The 27,885-nt window shown below is 38.1% G+C and overlaps 1 protein-coding gene across 3 annotated transcripts in view; it reads left to right on the top strand.

Annotated features, from left to right (window-relative positions):
• mdga1 (MAM domain containing glycosylphosphatidylinositol anchor 1) overlaps positions 1-27,885 on the top strand; it is a 162,625-nt gene that overhangs the window by 29,997 nt on the left and 104,743 nt on the right. For all 3 annotated transcript variants that reach the window (XM_086174649.1, XM_086174647.1, XM_086174648.1), the window contains exon 3: positions 24,747-24,886. In XM_086174649.1, coding sequence (XP_086030775.1) covers positions 24,747-24,886 — 140 coding nt within the window. The remainder of the gene's footprint in view (positions 1-24,746; positions 24,887-27,885) is intronic.

Here is a 27,885-nt window from a genome sequence, read left to right as displayed (position 1 = left end):
ACCAATACCTCTGAACAGATTGTACTGAATATGACTGACCCATGAGTGCATCTTTGTAATTTGTCATGAATGCATGAGCCAAATGTCCATTAGGATTTTGACAAACAGGAATATATTGAACCTATAATGAACCAGTTTCACTCTGAAGCCCCTCTGCTGTTAATTCAGTCAACAAATAGAAAAGCAAAGAAAGGGTCACAAACCCTTACAAGATTTCTTTGATGCTAGTCAGTGTTAAAGTGTCTTTAAACCAATGATCCAACTGTATAATGATTAAAAATTGAGTACAAATAATGTTTCCATTTATTAATTGTGGAGGGAGGAGAGGCAGAGCAGTGGAATATATGTATGACTATTTTTGGAGTACCAATGTTTTCTTTTTTAGCTAAAATTGCATCATCAGTGTATTGAAGACTTAACTGACCAAATGGTTTTGATTAATGTTCTGATATATTTGTAAGTTGCACATATTTTTACATGTGGTACACATATACTTTACTTGGCATTGGAATTTTTTTTCTAAATAATTTAATAAAATGTCAATCTTTAACATAACCACAATTATGTGCAGCAATGCAATGGATACAAAAATCTAAAGGATGGTTTTTTGCTGTTGGTACATTAAATATGACCACAGTGCTTTTGAATTCTGCCTTGATCAGGTCATAGGATCTCAGAAGATGGTTAAATTATTGACATTAGTTACATATAAGCATTGCTATTCCATAAGTAATGGCCACTCATTTGAAAGAAATAAGCGACTCATTTGAAAAAAAATAACAATCTGCTGTCTTAAAGACATAGGACAGATACCCAGATAGGGAATAAGCTTAGTAAACATGATAAAAGAATGTGCTAAAAGAAGGCTGTGTGCTAACTCTACGCCGGGAAGGATTCATGTAAGGATTCATGCTTAAGTAGATTGTGTGTGCATGTAATTATTTCACTCTCTTTGCATATGAATTTTTAATGATTTCATGGCGTGTATGCAGAGCTGGAGAAAGTGTATTTAATATGTGAACAGTAACAATGGGTTGAGCGGTGCATTGTCCACATTTAGTTCACATCTCAACCGCTTTCCTGCAGTGAGTATCTGAATGGCAAAATCAACTTTAAATATGTTTATGTTGAGTAACACAGCCTTTTCCAAGGCACTGTTCCCTTCTACACCCTTGATAAACCGATAATGAAACAGACTAATTAACAGGTTGGTTGAAACAATCTTTTTTATATTTCATTTTGCTGTGAAGTGCTAACTTTTAAATAATCATTCGTGTTGGAATTGCATATCCCCTCTTTCAAGCAGAAACTGTGATTCACAGCAAGTGGAAACAAGCACAAGACTTTGAAGTGAAAACTGCTTTTCTCATCTATTTCAAAATCTGCTATATCCACCAGTAATAAGTCTACTACTATCTGTTCTGCAGCTCATTCTTCTCCGCTGCTTGTCCTTTTTCTCTGTCATTTACATTATAGTCCATCTTTCATCCCATCTGTCTTCCTGCTTCCCGTTGTACTTCAGCTGCATACTTCCCTACCAGTCCCCCGTCTTTCTTTTTGCATCTTTTATACCTTCCATCTCCTCCATTCTTCTCACACTCTTTGCATTTTGTACCTGTTTATTCTCTACCGTGAAACCAGTTGTGCATATTTATTGTATTCAATGGTCTTGTCTCATTCAGCATGTAGGGCGTAAGAGAGTAATTCTTCTCCCTCTCTTGGCTCAAGATTATTTTCTCTACTGTTGGAGGGAACACAAATACCTATTATTTACTGTTTGATTTATTTATGAATTAAGTCTTTTAACTTTTTGCTTGCATCTATATCCCAGGGAGAGAAAGATGGCAGGGTTGACTAATTGAGAAGACAATCCCCATACTTAATTTTCTCTGTTTCTCTCTCACTACACATTCTTACTTGCACTGAGAGTAACTCACTCACAGACACAAATATTTTGCATTGTGTTTCCTAAAGGAGAGTGAAACTCACAGAGTGAAGAAGAAAACAGATCTACAGCCTTTGATTCAGATCTAGACTACCATTATTGCTCAAATTTATTTTACTTTTTTTTTTGCCAGGATACTAAATATTCCTGACATCCCCTGGCCTAATAGAAGAGCTTAAATGCTAACCAAGTTCTATGACAGCATGAGCAACATAAGCCCCAATAAAAGGGCATCATTATGCGGTATAGGTCTTTTTAGTATTTTTTACAAAAACAATCTACAGCCAGAGGTACAAAGAAGTCCTGCAAACCTCCATTATAAGCCGTTGAAAAGAAACCTCCTATTCCGTGTGGATGGCAATTAATTTTCTTCATGCTATGTTTTTTTTTTTTTCCCCTGTAGCTTCTTGGAAAGGGATAGGTACCAAAGGCCCTCACTGGCTCAATTACCAATAATGCTTAACATACGCCTTACATGACATCTCATTAGCTCTTCTGGGTTTTTAATTTATTTGTGTTCATTTGAAACACAACTTTGTTTAGACATTAAAAATAAAAAAAAAAAGGCTTTTCATTCACTACCTCATTTGCTACTGAGGTGTTTGTCCGTGTGACGGTCCAGCATCTGTGCTCTCTTTCCAGATCTCATAGCTATGCAAATCAAAGTCACCGTGGCTCAGAGAAGCCTGGCCGCTGCACATCAGCAGATGATTTGCAGTTCTGAACCTCGCCATGTTGGAGATATCTGTACCCCGCAGTCGTCCATACTCTGGTGCAATGAACTATTATACATAGCTTCCCAATTAGCAGCGACACAATTGTTCTGCCAGTCGATTTCAAAATATCCGGCATTTTAGCTGCCCCTTTTTTCTTCCAGCTTTTCCTGTGACCAGCTCATGAACAGTCCCACAGAACAGAATGGTCTTCCTGACTTCATGTGTTGTCACTAGTACTATCTTAACCGGTACAATTTTTGTGGGTCAGCCGATCACATTTTGCAACTTTTAACCGAGACCTAATTTTAGCTCATCAAGCCAATTGGAGGTCTGTTATGTTGGCATCACAAAATATGTAAGATCCCACATATATAGTGGTGGTGATCATTTTAAAATCCCACAAAAAGAGTTTGAAGCCCGGCGCGTGCCTCCGAACTCAGCTTCCCTCCTCCAGGTGTCTTTTGGAATTTTATTACCTGTGCTTGGTTCTTATTGATCCAGTTATATACACTAGGCCAAGCAGCTGCTAAATAATTCAGTTTGGTTAAATAGGGCTGTTCCATTATTCAGAAGCGTGGCACACTGTAATTAATATTGTAGGGATATGTGACAGGCTGGGTGGCATTTCACTCAGCAAAGGCATATCACTTGCTCTTTAATTTTACTTTCTCTGCTCTTCCCGCGTGAAACAGCATTTATACTTGTGTCTGTTCTTTACTGTTTTCTCATGTATTTGTTTCCTCTGAATACATTTCATTTTTTTTCTCTGATCATTTGTTCTAATTTCAATTTTGATGTTTTTCTCACTGACTGTCATTATTTTTCATATTTAGCAGAGTGCTGTGTGTAATGACTGGTGAAAGTTGTTTTGTGAGGCTGAAGCAGAGCCCAAGGAACTGCAAACATTTTTTTTCGTAAATGTAACAGTATTATTTTTTTGTTTATTATGACATTTTTTTTCTCCTTTAATCCCTATATAATGGTCCGGCACATCAGAAAAAAAATTGAGAATTAATTTGAGAATTAATACAAAATGACCACCTCTTATTCAGTCCACATCTTATTGAAATTCTTCCTCGTGTTTGTGGTAATTTAAACAATGTGCATGTAAACAGCCATCAGACCCCAACCATCTTACTTTTCTCCTTCATTACAACTGCTCTTGTCATATTTCTTTATATTATAAAATGATTTATTAATCTTTTAGGATTATTTAAATCCAGCCAAAAGAGAATCACTTCTTTTATAGGTAACTTTTGTTTCATTATCTTATTGGCAGTTACACAGGCAAATACTCACAAGAGTTCCGAGCAAACTGCGCCTTCCATTGCAAAATCAATTTGGCCACACAAACAAAGATTTAAAAAATGGTTGCTCCATCTATTCATCCCACTGTTACTAAATCAGCCTCTTGTTTGTAGAAAATGATTTGTTTTCATACTTGTGTTGGTGAATTCAATTTCAAAGAGAGAGAGAATTAATTTGTTAAAGCCTGGATCTCAGGAGGGTCAGTCTGACACCCCGATGATCCATCAATGTTAAGAGGATATAGATAAGTTGGGAAGTAGGAAGAGGAAAAGTAAATTGATACAGCGCTGGTGGGGATACAGCACTCAGAAAAAGAATACTTTTGACTATGTTAGGTGTCCTTTGGGGATAAGATACCCTTAACTCAAGAAAGTTAGGCTCCTATTTGATAAGCAGTTGAGCTGGAGACGATTATGCATCAAATGTCCATATGTTTATAAGTTCTCTTTGACAGCCGCCGTCCAAAATATGGGGGAAAAAAATCCAAAATTTCAGAACTATTCTCAATTATTAGACATGACGTGTCCTGAGTGATGATCAGTCAAGCAATAAATCAGATACCGCAACCTCTACCAGCCTGTCAGAGAAACTATATCTCTTGGAATTCCAAATTTTAGATTACATTTATTCCTGATGCTAAAATGTCTAGTTGGTATTACTTTCAGAAATGTAACCAGTATCATAGGTACCCATAAAATACCCAACACTTCTGTTAGAACGTTGGGCAGGTGTGAAAAAATACATTCCCCTCGCTTTCTGTCACTCAGTCATCCTAATTTAATCAGGAAACCTCCGGGCTTGTCCTTCTCTTTTTCATTCAGCCAATTAGGAGCCATCTCCTTTTGCTCTCAACACATCTCCTCCACTCCCTGTCAATTTTTTTTGACAAAGTTGGAGACGGGAGACTTCAAAAGACTGTTGTTGTTTTTCTCCCCACCTCTGCCTTTTTGAAGCCCAGAGTGAAACTACAGAAGTGTTGGGATGGCAAGACAGAGCACTCAAAGGCGCCTGTTTCTTTTGTGCTACAGTACGTTTTTGCGGTATACATATGCGTGTGTGTGTGTGTGCTAAAAATACACCCAGGGGGATAGTAGAGGTTGTGTTAAAATGTACAGTATCAGAATCATAATAAATAGATGTGTCTATCTTCACACAGATTTGCTAAATGGATAATGGCACCAATAAAAACTACCTCTTTAATATAAACAGGAGTTGAAATTGTGGTGCAACTCCAAAGACCTTACGTTCTATCAAATGTATTGGTTAACTTTTTGCCTGCTAAAAAACTCTCCCTCGACAAATTCCATGTACATTCAACTGTCATTCTGAAACTCATTTCAATGGGCGTGGGATTTTTTTTCTGAAAAAAAATGATTTCTTTCCCTTGTTAAAATTTGGGGAGATTTTAAGAACAATTTCATGTTTAGGAAGATCTTCTAAAAAGCTGTCTCCAATATCAATGACATGGAGGACCTGTGAGTTTAGATTTGCAGCAAGCCCAGTCTCTCTGTGTTGGACCTTGGATCATACCACACGCAGTGTTGAGTGTATATAATGTTATTTTAATCAAATAAGGTGTGTGTTGTTGCAATGTCCAATAACAGTCACTAAATTCTTAACTAACTCAAGCACATTGCACATTCATTAAGACAACTGCCTCCTTTCATGCTGTCTTTACTGTTTTCTTCTGATACACTGTGAAAATGTATTGCTTTTTCTCTGTGGTCCAGGGAGGCATAATTTAATTCTGTATTTTTATTTTAAGGATACGCTCAGAATGAGGAAAAATAAAACCCCTTGAATTAAATTGAATAGCTTACGGTAAAACATACTGTGCGATATATCTCCTCCTGGCACTTCAATTGCTGGTGTCTGTTATTGACTGTTTTTCGCATCACTGTGTATAAATTCATTACACAGAGATATAAACTGATTTTACTATGTATTTTGGTCTCCAAATGACAAGGAGGGAAAACACACACAAAATCACACTGTTATCTGACAGCGTGTTTTACTCATTATTATACTTTTTGATCAAATCAATGAGGTCTGTAGTTTTTCTGTCAGTTTTTAAATGGTGGGAATGGAGTTGTTTTGAGAAACGGAGAAATGTCGGTCCCTTATGCACATTTTATTGTATTATACATTTGTACAGCATGCTGAATTTTCCCATCTATTGCACTGCTTAAGGTATATGTTTTGTTTTTGATGGGAGTGACTGGAATTACAGATGCAGACCGAATTGTTTCCTCTTTTTTTTGATTTTCATTTAATCTGTCATTCGTCCTTTTCATGACTTTGTATGACTTCCTCAGGTTTCTCTCATCCACTTGTTATCACTCACATCTTCATAAATCTTCCGTTGTCTTACATTCCACCCCCTCGGGGGTTTTGAGTCTGGCTGGTCTGAGCTGGTGGTTAATATTTAATCTGTTCTTAAATAACACAATGTTGATTAATAACTTTCTTTAAAATGCTCAATTAGTTTCTTTTAGTTCTATTCATTTTTTTTTCAATTCAATGAAAACATCGTCCAACAATAGGCTGCATATTGTTTAAAACACTTGTAAACTATATCATGTGACAATGCTCAGCCATCTTACACCCTTGTTGTCGATCAACCCTTTAATTCCATGACTTTAAATAGAAGGAAAGCCGTCCTTACTCTATATTAATTTGGCTATAATACAATAGACTGATAAAGCTGCAAATATGTCTGCATAAATACCATGACTATACTCTTGAACACATGCAGAGAACCACATTTAAACATGCTCATTGCATATTAGCGGGATCTTTCACATGCAATAAATTGGATCTTGAAAAAGGTGAAACTCCAAATTCCCCAGATCTCCCACTAATGGTCCCACAGCCAGGTCATTAATAGTTGAGACACTTACCAGACACAGATGTTTGCTACGGCAAAAAAGAGGACAAAGGTAGGAGACAGATAAATGCAAACTTTTTAATTAATGTACTAAAGTCAGAAGTCCTTGAGGAAAAATTTAATTCCAAAGTTACCTTGGAGTTGAGAAACATTTAAACATAACTCATAGAGTCAAACTGTGCACATCATCATCATGAAGGCAACTCAAGGTAAGGCAGTGATACTAATCCTGTGTACTTTTTGATGACATTACATGAATATAAACTAAATTTGCTTTAAGGATTCAAAGTGTTCGTGGTCATTTAGTAAGGGAACTTGTTTCCCTGCACAATGAAATTCTTACTTTGCTAACTGTCGTGAGTGGCAGATAACGTAACAAGGTGTTAGCAACATAGCAGAAACAGCTAACTTTGTGAGGACATAACACAAATAAATACACAAGTACAATTTAAAGGGCAGCTACTTAAAGTGCTCATAATCAACACCAGATTTGAAAATGGGAAATGCAGGCAGCGTCCAGGGTAGAGCTGCGCACATATGTTCTGGCCAGCCAGTAGCAATAAGGTTACATGCTCCTGTGCTTCTGTCTGGCCTCTCTTACACTGGTGTTTGTACAGGCCACTCCCCAGCAAAGACCGCCACGGGTGAGTCAGTGAACCAGCTGCTCGAGTTTGCATCGGTCTTCCTGTGACCAATGTGAACCCTGTTACACATCCTTTTCCGGAAGGAATACTCTTCACCTTGATAGCAGTGGAATGGAAATAATCAAGGGGCATTGACTTCTCACCCCGGTGTAAAACTTTCTTTAGTTCTTAACGCTGACCTAACATCCCCTCCATTGGAATTACATATATTTGCCCACTTAGATTTTCCCCCCGGGTTCCCAATACTATCGAAAACAGGAACAGCAAATCAGCAGTGCAGACAATGTCATTCACTGTTGTTTGTGTTGAATTTACTATGGCTGGTTTTGGAGTGTTAAATGAGGGTATATCGAGACTTTAGTGCACAAACACCCTCCTTTGAATATTACACTTAATACACTTAAACGTATCCCTCCATGTATTATTTACAGAAGGCTATTACTGCCAAAGTCATATTAGCAGTGGAAAATGCAGTTTTCTAATACATTGATTGAGTGGCAAATGACAATACAGTATTGAAATCAATGTTGGAGTCCCTTTCACATGTTAAATGCAAGATTCAGTATGTGGACGAATTGTATATAGGGAAGAAAAACACGAGTGAGATAGCGTCAAGCACTTAGCAATAGCCTTTATTTTTTCTTGTGAAGCACATTTCTTAAGAGTCGTGCGCCTTAGCCGTTTGTGTTGACGGTCTGACCTCGCCAGCATGGCCTTTATCATACATCAAGTCTGTTTAAAATTATTTGAAAAAAGCGCCTTGATTGATGCCATATTGCTTCAGCTTTAATGATTCATCCTCAGCATTTGTTCATAATTTACGGTTTGTTCATTACGGTTTGTTCATAATTTACGGCTTAATTTGATCATTTACACCCCACCACCAAACTAAACAATCTGGGCAAATACCTTGAGGTTTGACTTTCAATCAATCTTTCCCCATCACTGCCAGTCGTCCGATATTCAGCGGATATTTTTTTTTTTATGTTTTATTTTTTTGATAATCGTGCCCACTAGGTGCTGCTGTAAAAGCTTCAAAAAGATTTACAATGGGATTGAACTTTGTGTTTTTGTAACATCAAGGGAAAATCTTTTCAGCCATGTGATTTTTCTCTTTTTATATTTTGGCAGTTTAAACTCTCCTCAACTTCCTTCTCCTCCAAACCCACCCTTTGAAGGAGGAATACGGCCTATTGCTATGAATTTAGATAACGTGTGAAGGATTTTCCATTCATTTTATACTTTTATACAAATATGGTGCTAATAAGTAACTTTTTAATGTCAACCATCACATAATTTCTGTGACACATTTGCTTTTATGGTTCACTCAATCGAGAATGGCAGTATCCTCATTTACAACTCCAGTTTCCTCTCAATGTCTCAATATTTTAGTGTAACAAGCATGAATCTGTATTTACTCTTGCCTACCCTGCATCTGAAGAGCAAGGCAGGGAGAAAGAGGCATGAAGGAAAAAGTCTGGACAAAGTTTTATTTTTTTCTGTTGTGCTTATGCGTGTTTAAGGCCACAGTCATTTATCAACTTTTCGGTACCTTTGCCTCTCCAACCGTTAAAGCTATCTGCAAGTATCATCCTTTTCTACCTTAATTTATCTAATAAACTCAGTTTTTTAATTCTTCATTGTTTTATATTCTGTTGAGTTACCATGTTGATGAGGAAAAACACAGAGGTTGGACACATTTATCTTGGAAGTGAGTTATTTTATCTTAGTTTAGTCGAGTGAAGATAATATCAGCTCTCCGGGATCCAGCTGCTCTTTTAGTGAACTTGCTGTAACTCATCTCGAATTGCTGTAACAACATTTGTAAGTCCCATGGCTTCAACTGTGGAAAAAATTTAAGCCTAAAGTTTCTTTGAACTTCCCATCAGAGTCTTTTAGTGAAAGATGCAAAATTTGACAAAAATTAGCTGTGGTAGACCAAAAAGTGGATTAATAAAGTGAGCGATATATTCATAGACTAAGACAGATGTTGTAATGCTGTGACACTTATAGTTTCCCGGTTTTGGGATTGATAAAATTCTTTGTATTCTATTTTTTGAATAGTAGATAATAACATTAATAATAGATGAAATAATATAAAGAACTCTTTTCTGTTCTTTTCTGGGCAATTATTTATTATTATTAAATATTGCAAACCTACCTTGCATTTATTCAAATTTAAAAAATACTATGTGTTGCCTTTCTGACATTATTGTGGCAGAGCATTTTCGTGTTAAATTCCCCCATTATATCATGATTCATGTTGTCACACCCTGAAGCGAGTAGCCTTAATGTCCAGATAAAAGCTCAAAAACTGAACAATAATGCACATATAAAGAATGTTTACCGTATAGTCCATTTTACAGTTTGTCAACACTGTCCCTCCAGTGACAGCCTGTGAACAGAAAAAAATAAAAAATAAAAAGCGTCATGAATGAGTGTAAATGTATTTGTTTATATGTGATGCTCCCATCATACTAATGCACCCTTTCAGGGCGACCTGCTGCCTGCATTCTGAGATGATCTTTAGCCTCTAGCAACACTGTGCCGGATAAGCAGTTAAGATAACAGTGATGTGGATAAAAACATTCTTTTGGGTCAGAATAGCTCCATGCTCGCTGGCAACAAATAACAATTGAACAGTTAAAATGTCTTGAAATCAAAGAACCAGAAAACATAAGTAAACTACCAGATTAACCAGTGTTTCCTCTGTCAAAGAGCAGTCTTTGGTTTGGAAACCAAATAGTCACATCAGGTTTTTGTTTTGTCCAGCTGTTACTGTCGGGGCTAAGCTTGCAGTTTTACCTCTCCTTTTCACTTAAGCCTTTGATTTTTAAATCTATCATGCCTGTGCTACTAAAGATACTCACTTCATACCGGAGTATCTTTGTCATGTATTTACTCAGCCGTGTATGTTGACAACGGCCCTCAACTCATCTTTCGTGATTACTTCTATCACCCGTTATACAAATCGCAAAGCATAGCAAATTAAATTAAACTGCATTACGCACTGAAGATGTATGCCACTTCCAGTTATCCTTTAAACCTTCTCCTTCTCCCTTGTCTTTACAACATTATGTTGTAAAGACAACATAATGTTCTCTCTATTAACTTTGCACACTGTTCACTGCGTGCTCCAAATGAGACGGGACAGATTTGATGAGGGAGGTCTGGTTTGCTATGTATGTTAAATCACTCAACCGTGTTGCGATTTCTATAAGAGCCGAGCAAAAGCAAACAACGTGACTTATATGAGCCTTATTTTTCAGATGAGACAGATTTATAACGCATTTAATAGTTAACTTGCGCTGTCTCTTCTGTTATGTGTCTTACTGCTCTCATTCATGCATCTTCACTAACAGCAATTATCAGTTTGTTGCAAATACACCAGATGTTACCCCTCTGTAACAGTCCTCTGCAGCCCACTTTCTCTGAATGATAATGAGATAGCAGTTTGGCATAAAGGGGAGGTAATTTTTTTCATGCCTTCATTTGTGAATACTCTTAATAGGATAAGATAAACTTTATTGATCCCCATTGTGTAAATTCCATTGTCACAGCAGCGTAACAGATCATAAATGTCAAATAAATATAAATATAAATATAAATAGAGAGACAGTTAGAAAAAACAGAAGACGTCCACAACTGAATAGACAGCAGAGAGAACAACAACAGCAACAACATCAAGGAAGACAGTAAGGATGAAAGTTGACAACCAAAACTAGATGACAACATAAACAGAGTGACAATAGCAATGATAAGAATATTACATAGTTAGGACATGACACATAAATGAATGGGTGAGGTAGCACAGATGCACCTCTGGCCAGTCAGAGTTGTGTGCCGTCCAGACTTTTGTCTTAAAAGAAGGCAATCTTTAACATTTTTATGCATATTTTTCCCCTTCTGTACCTATTGTTGTGTTGCTTTACTTGTGTACAGTGGTGCTGTCAATGGAGGCAGGGGTTTTGAAAAAGGTATTGGATGACTTTGACTTTTTCTTCTGTTTAAAAAAACAAGCCATGAAAGCTAACATGTTTTTTTTAAAAAATGTATTCATCAGTACAGTTCTCCTCTTAATATTATGTTAAACTTCACTTCTCCGCAAGTAAGAGATGACTGTGTATGGATGTGAATATATGTGTACATATATAAGGTCCTTGTTAAAAGAAAAGCTGGAAGGTGAAGTCTGTTGAATCTCATCTGTGGAAAACAAGGCCAAAGCATCAGAAACAGAACACTGTAATATCACATTTCCTGGAAGAAAACAAGTCTAGTAATTTTGGGTCAACACAAACAACAAATGATATCCTAACTCCAACTACAAAGACAGCAGGTGAAATAAAGGATTGCACTTCTCGAATAAAACCAGTCCTTGAAAGGGCGTTTTGATTTATTGTTGCATCTGCTTTTCTTTCTTCACAATCATCGGTGTTGTTTGCATCGGGGAAGGACAAATGATAGATGATACTACACAAATTTCAGACTTTTATATTGACAGCTCTAATATTATCTGGGTAATTGTGACTGCTTTATTCATACAGGGAAAAAAAAAACATAAAGGCGGATTTTTTTCTGTTTTGTATGAAATGAAATGACATTTTATCTGACTGATGATCCCAAAATGTAGACGGAAATGTTTAAAAAATGTTTGCTTTGATGGATTTAAGATTCTAATTTCAAACTGAGCTTGAATTTTGAATATTTACTCTGGCACGACAATTTCCTTTGGGATGAAAAAAGTTGTTTTTTATTCTTATTCTTATTCTTATTCTTATTCTTATTCTTATTCTTATTCTTATTCTTTGTCTTATTCTTTGTCTTATTCTTATTTGTATAAGCATACTCCTTTGTTTAAGTTCTTCTACTCTCTAGACATGCATATATAAACACACACACACACACACACACACACACACACACACACACACACACACACACTCACACACACACATTAAAGAGAACATGTATACTACCTGTGAGACAGTGGTGCAGTGTGCTGTAGGTGTAAAAGAGAAGTTCAAGGTGGTGTTGGGACTCCATCAAGGATCAGCTCTGAGCCCCTTCTTGTTTGTTGTGGTGATGGACAAGCTGACAGATGAGGTTAGACAGGAATCTCCATGGACCATGACGTTTGCAGATGACATTGTGATCTGTAGTGAGAGCAGAGAACAGGTTGAGGAAAATCTAGAGAGGTGGAGGTATGCGCTGGAAAGGAGAGGAATGAATGTTAGTCGCAGCAAGACAGAGTGTGAATGAAAGAAACTCGGGTGGAACGGTGAGGCTACAGGGAGTGGAGATCAAGAAGCTGGAGGATTTCAGGTACTTGGGGTCAAAAGTCCAGAGCAATGGAGAGTGTGGAAAAGTGGTGAAGAGACGGGTTCAAGCAGGTTGGAATGGGTGGAGAAAAGTGTCAGGAGTATTATGTGATAGAAGATGAAAAGACTTAAGACAGAGCTGTAGGTCGCAGAGATGAAGATGTTTAGGTTCTCTTTGGTAGTGACCAGGATGGACAGGATCAGGAATGAGTCTATCAGAGGAACAGCACGTTAGATGTTTTGGAGAGATGGTCAGAGAAACCAGACTGTGATGGTTTGTCATATACAGAGGAGGGAGAGTGAATATATTGGTAGACGGATGCTGGAATTAGAGCTGCCAGGCAGGAGGTCTCGAGGAAGACCAAAGAGAAGATTTATGGATTTATGAGAGAAAATATGAAGGTAGTGAGAGAAGTTGTGAGAGAGGCGGATATTGAGAATAGGGTTAGATGGAGAAGGTTGGTTCGCTGTGGCGACCCCTGAAGGGAAAAGCCGAAAGGTAGGTAGATATGTTTAAGTCTGAAGTATGTACATATGTATGTATGTGAATATGTAAACAAATTGGATACTTGTGGAACAGGTGGGAAGAGAATTATACAAAGGATGGTCTCACAGAAACAGCAACAATTTACTTCCACTGTTAGTAATGTTAGTACAGGCATCAATAGTAGAATGATTGAGTAATATAACAAGCAGCTGCCATATGTGTCGCCACATCCATCCATCCATCCATCCATCCATCCATTCATCCATATTTCTGTATCCATCACACTGAACATGACAAAATAATCAGACGTCAAGGCTGTTAAGCCCTTTACTCTGTGCCAGTGCTTCATTAAATCCTGATAGCAGCTGAAAAAGACTGGCATGGAATCAAGTGTGACACATTAATGAAGCATTATTTTAACAATTAAAAATGATTCTCGTGTTCCCTGGGAGAATAGCGTCAAAATCTTCCTCAGGCTCGCAGAGGGCATTGTAGAGGATTTAGTATTGTTGTCATTCCTGGTATTTTTGTTCTGTTACCCAACCTGGTGTAGTCTGCCTTCTATTTCTATCTTGTGTGTGTGTGTGTGTGTGTGTGTGTGTGTGTGTGTGTGTGTGTGTGTGTGTGTTTGTGATTCACAGATCTTTCTTGTTAAGACTGTCTAAATTCCACCTTTATTCTCCACTTTCCATCTCTGCCTAAGTCTGCCTCAGCATTTCTGTGACTGAATCTTTGTCTGTCTCACTTGTCAGTTTCGTTCCTCCAATTTCAGTTGCTTTATTGATGTTTCTGTTAAAATTGTTATAAAATATAATATCTTTGCTTCTTTGTCACATTGCTCCGCTTCCGAGGACATTCCTCATTCCTCTGCGCGCGCACACACACAAACACACACGCCTCCCACTTTCAGTCTGACCTTTTATTTAAGCATTTCTTCTTGCTCTTCTCTCTCTATCGACATCCTTTCTCCTTCCCTCCAACCACTTCACGTAGACTGACCGCTCCGCATCGCAGGCTGCTCTGCTGCACTATGCCTTGGACACAAATGTATTCACGCACTCATGCCCTCAACTGCTATTCTTTGCTGAAATCTAACACTTATATTCATGGGTCGGCTGCTCATTGTGTGACACTGATCACGTCTCCGTGATCTTATGTGATCAATTGAGTTGTTACACGATGGCTGGATAAACTAAGGTCAAGTTGAGAGTCATCCAGACACATGACTGAAGTGCAACACTGCCTTGTCCTCCCCACGCAATCTTATTCTTTCAGAATAAAATCCGTGACTCTCTCAGTGCTTCTCTCGCTCTTCTACTGGAGTCACATTCTTCCTTTTTCCTCTCCATCACTTTATAACTAAGGAACACCTACTCATGCTATTACACCTACATTGACTTGAATAACCATATGTTACACCTAAGGTGATTTGGGTGGCATATGGCACAACATACACCCACTTGCACACACAGCTATACACAATGGATGCAAAGTCTTTATTTCATCGCCTCACCAGCTGTTACTGTCCTCGCTCTCTTTCTCTCTCTCTCACCTGCTCATTGTGTCTGGTCTTCGCAGACACTCTGCTCATTTCAGGAGTTTCAGAGATTGTTAGAAAGTTGTAGGAGTCTCTAGCAAAATCTCCCGACACTTATAATTTTTCACTTCTACCCTCTTTTTGTTTTTCCTGTGTCCTGACATGGTTCTTGTAGTATTAATGGCTATAATGATGCCAAAGGCTGTGGAGAGCATCCAGCGGTGTGTTACAGGAAATGTGATCATAGAAATGGTAGATAACTTGTAAGAAACACTCAAGAGATGATCTATGATATCAGAGAGCAGAGGTTCTTCATTTGTCACATGGATGCCCCATTACATTCGGTCTAATCTCTTAAACTCCTCTGGAGGGTCTTCGAACATTTCGGACAGAATTTAAAGAGTCTTTGAAAGTGATTTTCTCTTGTTTGAGACATTCTGATTGCAACAGATAAAAAAAAAAAGATGCATGCTACAAGCTTGGGAAATAGTTCAGGATTGTTTTTAATAGTGATGTGTTCTATACGATATATATTTGCTACATATGATTAATATTTATGTAGCCAAATTACAATGCAGTCTCGTGACACTTTATATTGAGCAGGACTAGACCAAAACACTAACCCGACATTAACCAAAGAGCAAGCACTTGGTGACAGCAGTAAGGAAACAGTGCCTTCTAAAGGGCAGGAACTTTGGCTGGATTTGAAATCAAGGTGGGCGGCCTTCTGTCTCGGCCGGTTGGGATAGAAAGAGAGCGAGGACACAGAGATAGAAAGCAAGAGTGTGTTAGAGAGGAGTGGGATGAGGGTGGGACGGACAGGCACAATTGGTCTTGTACTGCTAATAAGAGTAGCACTAATGTGATACAAAACAGCTTTTTCATAAAAGAAATGAAAATTGTGGGCATCTGGCTGCAGTAGATCAAACCACCCTCCCAGGGGAAATGTGAAACGAGAGGGCCAAAGGACATCGGAGAAGATATCCTTTTGTCCTTTTCGAATTTGGAACCACTGATGCCGGGCTGCCACATGTGGCCCTTTGGGCATCCCTGTCCGAACTGAGTGAGGTCAATCAGAACATAAATGAAAAAACATTTTTCCGCTCATATTATACAAGTGTGTTGCTTTGCTGTTATCCTTGGTTCGGCCTTCCACCGCTGTTCAGGTTTTTCATATGGCCCCTCTTAAAAATTAATTGCCCATCACTGGTTTAAATCATATTTATAGGTGTCTAATGTATTAATCATATCTAAGTGGCTGCATAGGAAATACCTTCTCAACTACTTTGCTTTTAAAATATTTGATTAAAATTGCATTTACACTCGAGGATCGATACAAAGCTCTCATCGCAATGACGGTGACAATTAAAAATCTTGATTCTACAAAATGCTTATCAGTTAAGAAAGCATATTCCCCAAATCAAACTGTTTTATATTAATCTAATCCCATAGCCCAGGTGGAATAGACCTGTAGTGAGTCGTAAGTACCATAAACTCACCTTTACCTTCCTCTCCCTGTGACCTTTCTGTATATAGAAGTTGTTTTGAATGCAGAAGTCAGCGAGCCAATCAAATGCGGGTCTTCATTTTCTCTTTTTCTCCATCCATCCTTTCCTTCATCCAACTCTGGCAGCAAAAGACAGTGGGGGGAAAAAAGAAGTCCAAAGATCTGAGTGTTTTTCATCTCCCTGTTTGAACCCTGCCACTCTCCGTTTTCTTTATCTTTTCATCCTGAGTAGGCTCAAGTACTGCAGACGCATTCCTGCAGAGACGTACAAGTCATGTTTGACCGCGCTATAAACCCCTGACCATTTTGCATCACTCAATTCCTCCTACGCTCAAACAGAACTATCCCCAAACCTGTGATTTGGTGCTTTTGTTCGGTGTTCTTATTCACCTGCCATTTTTCATATGCAAATTCATCTTTAATTTAGACGTAGCCCCTCAACTTTGTGTTCTGATTTTGTGGATTCATTTCTTTATTTCAGTATTTTCTCTCTGGCTTTCAGTGGCATGAATGATATCTCAAGTAACTATGTGTCTAGCTGATCTCAACAATAATTTTTACTGTCATGTGGTGGGATTGATTTAACGTACCTGGTGGAAAAATGTTGTTTTTTTATACTTCTAGCACAGATATGGCTTTCAGTATACATCTCAGTTCGTTTATTTGGAGTACATTGTGTTCTGAATGAAATGGACCAGATAACTGGGAAATAAAGCAACCGGGTAAATTTGCTTTTTTTATCTGAAAGGATGAGAGAGGAGTAGTTTTCAAGAGGTGAAGGGTGATTTGGAAAAGGGAAAATATGGCATTGTGATGTTAAACATAGTCTATTTTACTCTCTGCAAGGAGTGTATGCCTTACGCAAATATTCAACAATCACTTCAAGGAAAAGATTCACAGTCTGTGATTATGAAACCGATGCAGCTAGGAAATGGGGGGTTTCTGCTTCACACTTTTTCGGTTTCTTCTTTTGTAGGTTTTTTTGTTTCCTCTCCACCCAACTCTACCTTTGCTCACCGATGATCCTCTTTATTAACCGCCAGTATCACCAATACTTTTGTTGAATGCTTTCTCTTCCTACAGTTATTACAGTTGTCAAGACAATCACAAACTCACAATCAGAAAATTAGTTATTGTGCACCGTCAAGCAAGTGTTGATACCCAGATTTAATTAAAAACCCTATGACATCAGTATTAAACTGTCGAATGAAAGCTCCAGTCTGTTTGTCGTATGTGATGCTGTTCAGTCTGGTGTTTGCATCAGCTCCTAAAATACACTGCTTTTAAACTCTCAGGCCAGAATGATCTGAGTTTAATTAATTGACATGCTATGCTGGCTTATTATCCCCTCCTCCAACATGACCATATAATCAATACCTCTCAGCATGAAGTGAGGTCTTGAACAAGCAATATCTGTGTTCATTCCAGTCGTGACCAGGCAGCTTCCTCACTCTCCCTCCCCATTTTTCCCATTACTTTTGTTTTATATCAAGCCTATCTTTTCCCTTACTGAACTTAAACTAAACTTAAAGCACAAATAAACACATCAGTATTCCATATGTGGCGATGATGCAATTCTTTTTAATCAGGATGTTTGACATTAAGAGCTCAAAAGTCAAAGCTAAAATAATGATGCATCTGGTTTTCATCTTTTTAAACTTAGTACTATTAATACTCAATTGCTTTTGTGAACACAGAAATTGAGTATTGTAATATCAATCATGTTCCAATTTTTGTTACTTTTTATCCTATCAATCAACCCAAAGGCACTAGGAATGATATTCAATTGGTAGAAGAATTAGATTACGGGATACAAGGCAGAATCCGAAATTGACAGCTTGCTGATCTTAATGGAGTTGTTGGTTTTGAAAATGGATTTCAGACCAAATAAATTTATATTTGACTGAAAAACAAGACTGCTGTTGGAGGATAAGTAGATTGGTACAGATGAACGGATAATATTAATAATCACATTGCAATGTTGTTAGAAAAGAAAATAACAAAAAAAAAAAACCCTAAATTTTTACTTCTACAGACCTATTCTGGATATGTGTTGCATATTTTTGTGTCCCAGATTTGAAACATCCATTTTCAGTCAGCTAGAAGCACAGGAGGGAGGCCTTCACTTTGATTTGTAACCACCATTTAACATTAAGGTCAAATGTTAAATAAATGTCCCAGACACCCTTTCTAATATTTAGAGCTTCAATTGAGTCAAAATGAAAAGATGGGGGTCAAGACATCAACCATTTGATCTCCCTCTGCCTATTTCAGAGCAAATTGTGATAAAACGCTTCTGCAGTGTGATTCACTGAAAACTTTGGTCATCAGGCAGCAACTGTGCCTTGAAGTCGGAGTATCTGGTGTGTGATTAGTGTCCCATTAGGCTTCATACTCCCTTATACTGCAGCTCATCACTGACTTTTCTCTTTAGCACGCCTTCCCTTTCCATTCTTTTCCTCTCCTTCCCTTTCTCTCTTTTTGATGGCAGGCGAATGGCCAAAGCATCTAAATGGTCTTTTGTAAATGAGGTGAATTGAGACTCATTGATATGCATGAGCGGCTCCCATAAAGTAACTACACATATCAATCATGGTCCTCCAGACTTGGCGTCTGACAGGACTCACGATTCTGATTCTAGTTTCCTCTGCCCAAACACAGATGCAGATGCAATCATGTCAAAATGCCTCGATATGTACTCATTTTAACCACACACACACACACACACACACACACACACACACACAATATAACTAATGCAATCCAACACATACTGCTAAGCGTTAAAGGGATTCACTATGGTTTGACACCAACCCTCTTGTTTTTATCATCTAATTTAGGTGAGAAATGTCCTTTATTCTCTTCCTTAGAACCATTTTTTTCCTATCCATCCACTTGATTTCTGGATATTACTCCCATTTTTATTATTCATATTACAATAAGTACTTTCAACATCTAATCCTGATTTAAACAAAATGCATCTTGGCATATTTGACAGATCTTTTTATATTTGATGGTTTTTTAATCGTCCTAATATAGTAAAAGGCAAGGCAAAACAAGAATGAATTAATAAAAGCTAAAAAAAAACAGATAGAAAAAACAATCAATAAAGAAAGGCCAATGTCCACTGACATGCTAGTATTTCATGCTAAAACCTTCAATATTTTCCCCTCCAGCTTAATAATCCTCAAAAGTTGATGTTTGGTAAAAATATCCTGCACATCCATTTCAGCAGACATCTGCCCTTGGTTTTTATAGTACCCTCTCTGCCTTTGCATTGGCCTTGTCGGTGTTTCCTCTGTAATTTTCTCAGATATCCATGTAAGGACCCACCCGGTGCTGTCAGCAGTTCTGAATCTTGCTAAGACACTTTAAGCAAATCCAAAACAACTAACCAGATTACTGTCTGGCCAATATTGGCATGGTAAATTGTTGATTTAATTTGAGTCTTTTTGAAAAAGACATTTTGCATGTTGATTGAGTCAATGGTAGATGATTGCTGAGGTTGATTTTTTTGCTTATGCAACCTGCGTGGGGATCTGGATGACAATTGTGTCTACCCTTACATAGTTTCTGTGTTTTTGTTTGGCCTATTTTGTTCCATAGTGGATTCTCCACTCCTGCATTTCCTCTCAGTCGCTTACCTGTCAGTTTTATCTTTGGACGGCTGAATTTGCCGCATTAATGACCCCTCCATATCTTATCCAGCTGTTCTATCTTCTCAGAGTTTCTGCCTTATGTTTCTGTTTTGTTCCTTCCATCTCTGTTTGTTTTTCCCCTCCCATCTTTTCATTTCTCCTTTGCCTACTTCACTCTATTTATCTCCCCTGCTTTTTCTTTCCTCTTAGCCGCCTTTTCTCTAGTTGATCAGACAGTTGAAGCAGCCAAACTGCTGGAGGCGAGAACAGACAGAGGAGCTGCTTGCTCCAACCTCCCTCTCTGGAGAGGCAAACTAATGCAGACACGCCAATAAGCTTTAAGGAGACAATTATTCACCATTTATATCAGCTCTCTGTCTTCCTGGATTACTCCAGCGCACATCTAAAACTGTGCTCTGTTACTTCAAATTTTGTTTTTAGTATTGTTATATTTTCTTTGGTTACATTTTCACTGATTGATTGGTAGAGATTAGCGCATAGTGTGCCTCAGCCTGGAGGTTACACATATAAGACATGAGCCTTCCTCCCACGGCTTCTGCTATCAATGTGCTCCACTGCGAGGCACCTGACTGCTCCACTGGATTTACTGTGTGTAGCAAATAAGCAGTGAATAAAATGATCGTGTCTGTGTAAATTTATGTGGCTCTTAAGCAAAGCAAGCGTACTTGGGCACGCATCTTTAGTTGATATATATATATATATATATATATATATATATATATGTTTTTTGTTTTTTTTTAGGGGTACGGGGCCTCCTTTTTTCATATTTGGAAAGAGGTTACAGATCATACACAATTTGAGTGTTTTTTTCCTTGACTTTTACTGCATAAAAGACGATTCTGGTCGGGAGAAACTGATCTTCGGATCCTGCGTGCACAATATGGTTGATTCTAAAACTAAAATTTAAACTGCATTTGTTACACAATGATAGACAAGTAATTTTATGAGTGAAATGATGCCACAAAAATTGGGACTTCCAAACACAAATGAGTGTGGGAGACGCAAAGGGAATTCAACTACACTATAAAGTTAAAAATGTTTTTTTGTTTTTTACAAGACACCCTGCTCTTTTATTTTGAACAATAGATTCTAATATCTGTGTACTTTAATTTTCAGCTGTATCTCAGCACCTTTCTGACATAAGATAAACTGGCAAATTGGCAAACTGACAATAGCCAGCAACAACCTCAAAAACACATCGGTTAAGTGCGAGTACAGCAATTGTAAGGTCACTGGCTGAGCCATATTTTCTTGCGGTGTTTCTAGAATTAATTCCTAATGCCCTTTGACACACAGACAACAGGAGATTATCTGTGTAGGATGCACACCTACTATGACACATTCAGCTTAGTACAGTAGTATATGGGAAGGGTGTCTCAGTTTAGTGAGGAGACATTAACTGATGCAAAAAATATGTTTTGGTCACAAAGGCTGTCTGCAAGTCCATTGTAGACAATTATATCTCTTGTTGCCACTGGAATTTGAATGAGGATTTCAACAAATGATAAGATCTATAGCAAGTGTTGCAAACCCCGCTAGGCTTTTGAATTTTCCCAGCTCCACTCTAGTTGCATGACATGACAACAAGCCCACAACTTCTAAGAATTCTAAGAACAGTGACTCCCATTATTCACGCAGGGCTACAACTGGAAATTATACAGACTTTGGGTGCTGACAGAATACATCCTCTTGTTTTTTACCACGCTGGATACTAAGATACAGGTCTCCTGTGTAATATCCAGATGGGGTGATGGTCAAAGTGCCTCACTGGCAAAGTAGCATAAACACAGGGAAAAACATATGGCTAGTTTGATTGCACATGTATGATTAAAACTAATATTCCTAAAAAAATGTTTCTTTTAACTAGGCCCTTCAGGGTAAAATGTAAAATATTATCTTTTCGATGAAAATAAATATAATTATGGTCTTACTGAAAACTGATAGCTCATTTTCAGAAGGTGAATATTTTAGAGGACAAATGAGTAGCTAAAGCAATTGTAATATCATCCCTGCATTAACAAATGTGGTGTGTGTGTGTGTGTGTGTGTGTGTGTGTGTGTGTATGTATTCAGTAGAAACAAAGCAAAGTGCACAAGGCCATTTATCCTGGCACTATATTTCAATTTAGTGTTATTTTAGTTTTTGTGCAACACAGTGTATTTTCCTCCAACATAATAAACAAATGTCAAATCTAGAATCATGTCACACTTTTCTGTTGTGTATAAACACTTAAACATAGTCACCCTGTTGTTTCAGATGATGTGGCTGTAGGATTGCAAAGATTCACTGGCAGAGGTAGATTTACTCCTTCTTGAACTAGATTTAGAGTGCTTTTTGTTCAGTTTGTGTTCAATTCACAACTAAAACGAACGCTACAGGGAACTTCATCACCTAGCACGTCTAGAAAATTGTGGATTTGATCTTGCTAAGTTATTCAAGAATCCACACTTGGCAGGGTAAGTTTACTTAAAGAGAGAGAGAGAGAGAGAGAGAATGTTAACAGATGAGGAGACCTAAATAATACAAACAACGTCTGGTCATCCATGTTTCACTCTGGGTTCGTCTGAGTTTTTGCAATTGAGTAAATAATACATTACAACGGCTTCCATCTGAATGTTTACATATTTCTTCTTCAGTAAAGGTAACTGAGGCATTAGACAGTCTTTTAATGGGGGCCAGGACACCTTGCTGGCTGCCCTCCCAAATTGGCTGCATATGTCCCAGACTACTTCAGAAGGTTGTCTGGATTTCGGATCACGACGTCTCCTCAATACATCTTGGTTGATTTTACGTCCGTATTTTACACCGTTATCTTGTTACAAGGTCACTCAGGGCATCTTTCACGTCAAGTATGTGTCAAAGGAGTCTGAAACTCTTTGCATTTTGACTGCAAAAGAAGTCTTTTTGTAAAATATAAGTATGTTTCATGAAAGAGAATATACAGAGGCATAGCTGTGGCCCTCTTATATTTTTGGAACTTGAATCTTGGCACGAGATCAGGCAATGCACTCTTCCATCTAATTGAGTTGAAGTTTAAGGTGAACGGGCCACCCACTTTCTTCCTGTCTGTTCAATGATAGCGGTTGTAGAGCACAGTGAAGATTTGTTCTCCCAGTGAATCGATGCTAATCACATCATTGTGATCCTCCGCCCCCCACGCCTCTCTCTGGGATTTCACACTCCTCTCTGGCCTTTTCTACTTCACCCGCTGTTTCTGTAGTTCTGCCTCTGTCTCGTCCCTCCTCCCTTATGTCTCCCCTCATCATAGGGGAGATGAAACCATTTGAGGCTACTTGCACGCACACCAGACCTCTTCACAAAACAGTTCTCAGCTGTAGAAGTCTATAGAGAGCTAAATTAGAATGATAAAGTTCTGTAGGGTAAACTTGGAAACCAATATTAGCATTGCAATTTTTCATGTGAGTTAAGGTAAAATTCACATGAATGTAAAAATCAATTTCCATTTTGCATCTTATAATTTCAGTCTGCATGGCCATGGTTCATCTCAGAGAATATGTGGATTAATCATGCCTTAAAGCTGCATGAAATGATGTCATGTTGTTTACGTGGTTAATGCTTAGCTTTCCCGTTCAGATACTACTAACACTCCCCTTCATTGGATGAACCAGAGACAAATTGTTTTGCAACACTTGTGCTTTTTTGATTTTCTTTTGTTTTAATGAGTTCAGCATTGCCATGAGAGTTTTTTTTTTTTTATGGTAAATTTCATCTAAATTATCATATTCTTGTGCTTTTAAATGATTGCACAAATCAAAAGCAACAATTTCCAAAAGAAAATACAGTTTTACAAAGCAGATTAAGTAAAAACGAATAAGGTATACATCTTAATTGCCCCCAGGGACCAATACAGTTTTTTTAATTTGAATTTGAACATGAATAAAACAAAAATTAGTCACCACCCATTGGTATTCGGGAACCATCATAGAAGAATCCTGCATTATCTCTTGCAATGTTATGCGATGCTTACGTGGAACTTTATGTACCACCATGTTGCATGATGTTATAAGGTTGTTGTAAGGTTCAGCTTATTTCTGCAAGCAATTGAATTTACAGCCCATCAAGTCCCCTTGGCTATCCTGGTCCTTTTTAAAGTTTTTCCAACTTCTCCAAAAGGCATCGTCATAAATATTACAAAGTGATATGTGAATTTAATGGCACTGTTCCTTTGTGTGAGTGTGTGTGTGTGTGTGAGAGAGTTTGCAAGCTCATGCGTTAACATATGCGTATGCACATAAAGGGGCTGGACTTGGACAATTTTGACAATGATAAAGTTTCAGGAGGTAATATAATAAATGACACTCAGGCAAACTCAGGCAGGTTTTATGACTGTCGCTGCAAGCACAACATGTCAGATAGAAGATGTGAGCTGACATCCTCCCTATTTTTTTTTTTTTATTTCCTAAGACTGTTACTATAACTTAAGCACAATTCACAGCATCATTTGATAAAAATCTCTGCTAAAATGACTGATAGATGTTTTTTAAGAGTACAATTAAAAAAAACAGCTTACAGATGCAGAGTTATGTGATACTGTGTATTTATTGAACCTGTGACATTGCTAAGTACTGCTGTTACAAATGCACCATCAAGATTGACCTTTTTTGGTACAGAAATGGTACTAAATATGTACTGTGTTTCTTTTTCCCTGTGTTTGTGTGTGCATGTCTGCATGCCTGCCTCCCTGTGTGTATGTGTGTGTCCATGCGTTTACTCACAGCTCCAGCCAACGCCCAGATTGTGCACTCAGGCGCTGCGTGTAACGTCAAGGATGATAACATCAGTGAGAGAATCTACACCATCAAAGAAGGAGACACACTAGTGCTTCAGTGTATCGTTAAAGGACACCCAAGACCACAAGTAAGCTCCAACATCACCTGCTGAGCATTTGTGTGTGGCGGTACTTCGTACATCTCGATACAATTAATGAAACTTGGCCTGTCATTCTTGATGACATCAAATATATGCAGATTTTTCAAAACTCATCTCTTGAACACTAAGACCAGTGTGGGTGTGCTCTGGTTCGGGGAACAAAGAAATCTGACGCCCATCAGTGGTGATAATCATCAGCCAAAAGATGAAGGGCATCAGTGAGATTCGGTCTCAGGCAATGATAAAGTTACATACAGTAGACAGACAACAATTAACTTCGAGCTGCAAGATCATTGTAACCTTTATCTTATCATTGCAACACCAATAGAGCAAAGCCTAAGGTCTCATCTGATTCCTCATCATTAGAATGTATGAATATCTACTGAAATCTGAGAGATTTAATGTTAATATGATGGTCTCTTTTCAACTCAGGCATCTTCAAGATATAAATATTTCATGATTGTATCATTACATATTGACAAAATAGGTCCATTCTTGGCTATTGTAAATTGTGATTAACAATACCTTTTCTTTCTTATATTTTGTGAAAATAACTTACTGCTTTCAATATTTTTGTTATTGAAGTGTAAGTTTTTAGTTTGTGAGATCATGTATATCGCTTTCTCTCAGCTAAATGTAGTCCATTAGCTGTAAACAAATGTTGCTCACATTACTTTTGGCAAAGCAGAATCAGCACCTGACCCGGCTGAACCAGCCAACACATGACATTTGAGCAAATTGTACGAGAACATTGGGGAGGTAAATTTTCATTATATGACAGGTTATAGATTTTTGTCATCGTCGGATAACTGAAAATTCCTCTTGCCTTTGTTAAAGACCTAATGTAGCGTAAACAGTTTAAATATTTCACATATCATGGATTTTGGCAAGGCAATGCACTAAATTGAAATTCAAAGGCGGGATTTATTGGAAAGGAACATTTTCTTTTATTCTTTTGTAAAATATGTGACCATGTAAAACCAATGCCTGTTTATTTCGTCCTTTGACTTGATGGAATATGACCAAAAATTTGAACAAATTACAATTCGATGCCTTGCTCATTCTCTCTGTGCCACAATTCAAATTGTGTCCACACAAAGCGGGTGACACAAGTCCACCTTCATCCATTCATTGTCTCTACTGTTCATCCTGCATTGTAGAAAAGAAAGTCTCAAAGGAAGCAGATAATGTAGCCAAAACTCAATTAATTTGACTCACTAGGTAGTATTGAAGTAAAATATTTTAAATACGTGTCTGTTTCCGCGAATGATGAAGGAATTAGACTTAAAATGAACCGAGCTGACCGCAGAAGAGTTGTGCATGAGAGTGTGTATTTTTGTGATTGTGTGATAGGTGAGAAAAGCAATGTTCCTTGCGGGTGCATGTCCACCAGCATCGCATCAGCATGAATAAAACAGTGCCTGTGCGCCTTGTCATTTTTTTTCTTTTGTGTTGACCGCATATTTGTGTGTTTGTTTGTGCTTGCTTTGTGGAACCTAAATAATCATTTGTATGCAGCTGCAATTGCATATTCAATTCTTGAAACTGACCTGTCCATGTGACTTTCTCACTTGATCATCATGTCTCTCTCTCTCTCTCTCACGCACACACACACACACACACACACACACACATACACACACACACAATACCAAATGTACAGGTTACATGCACTGAAAAGAATATACTTTTAATAGAAGATTGTCCCCCTTGCATTAGAAAAATAATCACTGTTTAAAAAGAGTAATTCAGGTTCACTCCCTGAAGCAGTCAAAAGGTATGGGAAATTGTGCTTCTTGTTCTCTGAGTCAGAGCAGGTGGTATATTTTGAATAATGATTCTATTAGTCACATTGTCAAAGTGTAAAATATATATAGTATGTGCACAAACAAGAGTTGAAGTGCCTCTGGCAAAGAAATCTTGTGGGCATGTGAATACTTTGTATGCGTGTGTGTGAATGAGAAAATGTTGTGCATCCACATGCATACAGATATTTGATGGAGGCAGAGATGGAGAACGGTGATTTGAAAGCGCCAGAAAAATCAAAATAATGAATCCACAAAAAAGAAATCAAATGTAATTGAAAATATTGTAGCGTGTGGGGAGAGATTGGCTGGTCGAACCTCAGAATCCTTTGCGAGTTATGATGACTGTTTGGAGCTTCTCGTGGTTCTGCATTAGAGAACTCCATTGTTGAATAACTGTACAATGTTGTGCTTGATGTGTGACACTAAGCTGCACTTTTAGTTGTCATAGCGGAGGGGCGTACCCTCTGTCGAACTGTTAGCGTTGAGAAAGACTCCCCCATGGATTTCCCCTGTACGTGGACTATTGTATTTAAACCATCTTCTAAAGAGTATAATCCTGAAAGTTATCCTTGACTCCGACTGTTACCTTGCTAAACCCCAGTGCGCCACAATGTGCACATTTTTTGCCATCAGTCTAAAACACCTCAAACATTGTAATGGAGTGTCAGTAAGAAGATGATAATTCAAAGCACTGTACATACATTGAACTTTGGTTGCCAAAGTTATGGAACAATTTCCACTAACTGATCAGTACATTTCACACATGCATAATGAAGATGTAAATCCGTCGTATTGTACACCTTTCGGTGCAACCTGGACACATCGTCAGTTAAGGACATTCAGACAACCTCTACCAGGCGACCTGGCAGGGAATGATCAGGGCCACACTTGTGTCCAGGCTGCAAAATGCGCTACTCTTCCCTCTGAATCCAGAGCTACCGGGAAGCTTTTTTGGCAACAACACATAATGGGTTGCCCCGGGTATCAGAACCATGTCAGGCCTGAATGTGGTTGATAAAATTATATCTGGGAACTTCAACTGTCTCCCTAAGTTCACCAGGAACTGCCAGTCTTTTGCGGTTGAGAGAAGTCCTCCCTGGGCCTTTGGATGAGGTCGAGGCTTCTGTCCAGCACGAACAAAAGAGATGGAGCACTTAGCAGGATGTTCAGATAGTATTT

The sequence above is a fragment of the Fistularia commersonii genome, chromosome 27 (assembly GCF_037954325.1).
Source record: "Fistularia commersonii isolate RoL2024-O1a breed Wild chromosome 27, RoL_Fcom_v1.0, whole genome shotgun sequence".
In the NCBI taxonomy this organism is placed as follows: Eukaryota; Metazoa; Chordata; class Actinopteri; order Syngnathiformes; family Fistulariidae; genus Fistularia; species Fistularia commersonii.
The sequence above is the reverse complement of the archived record's forward strand: the minus strand, read 5'-3'. Positions and strand labels throughout refer to the sequence as shown.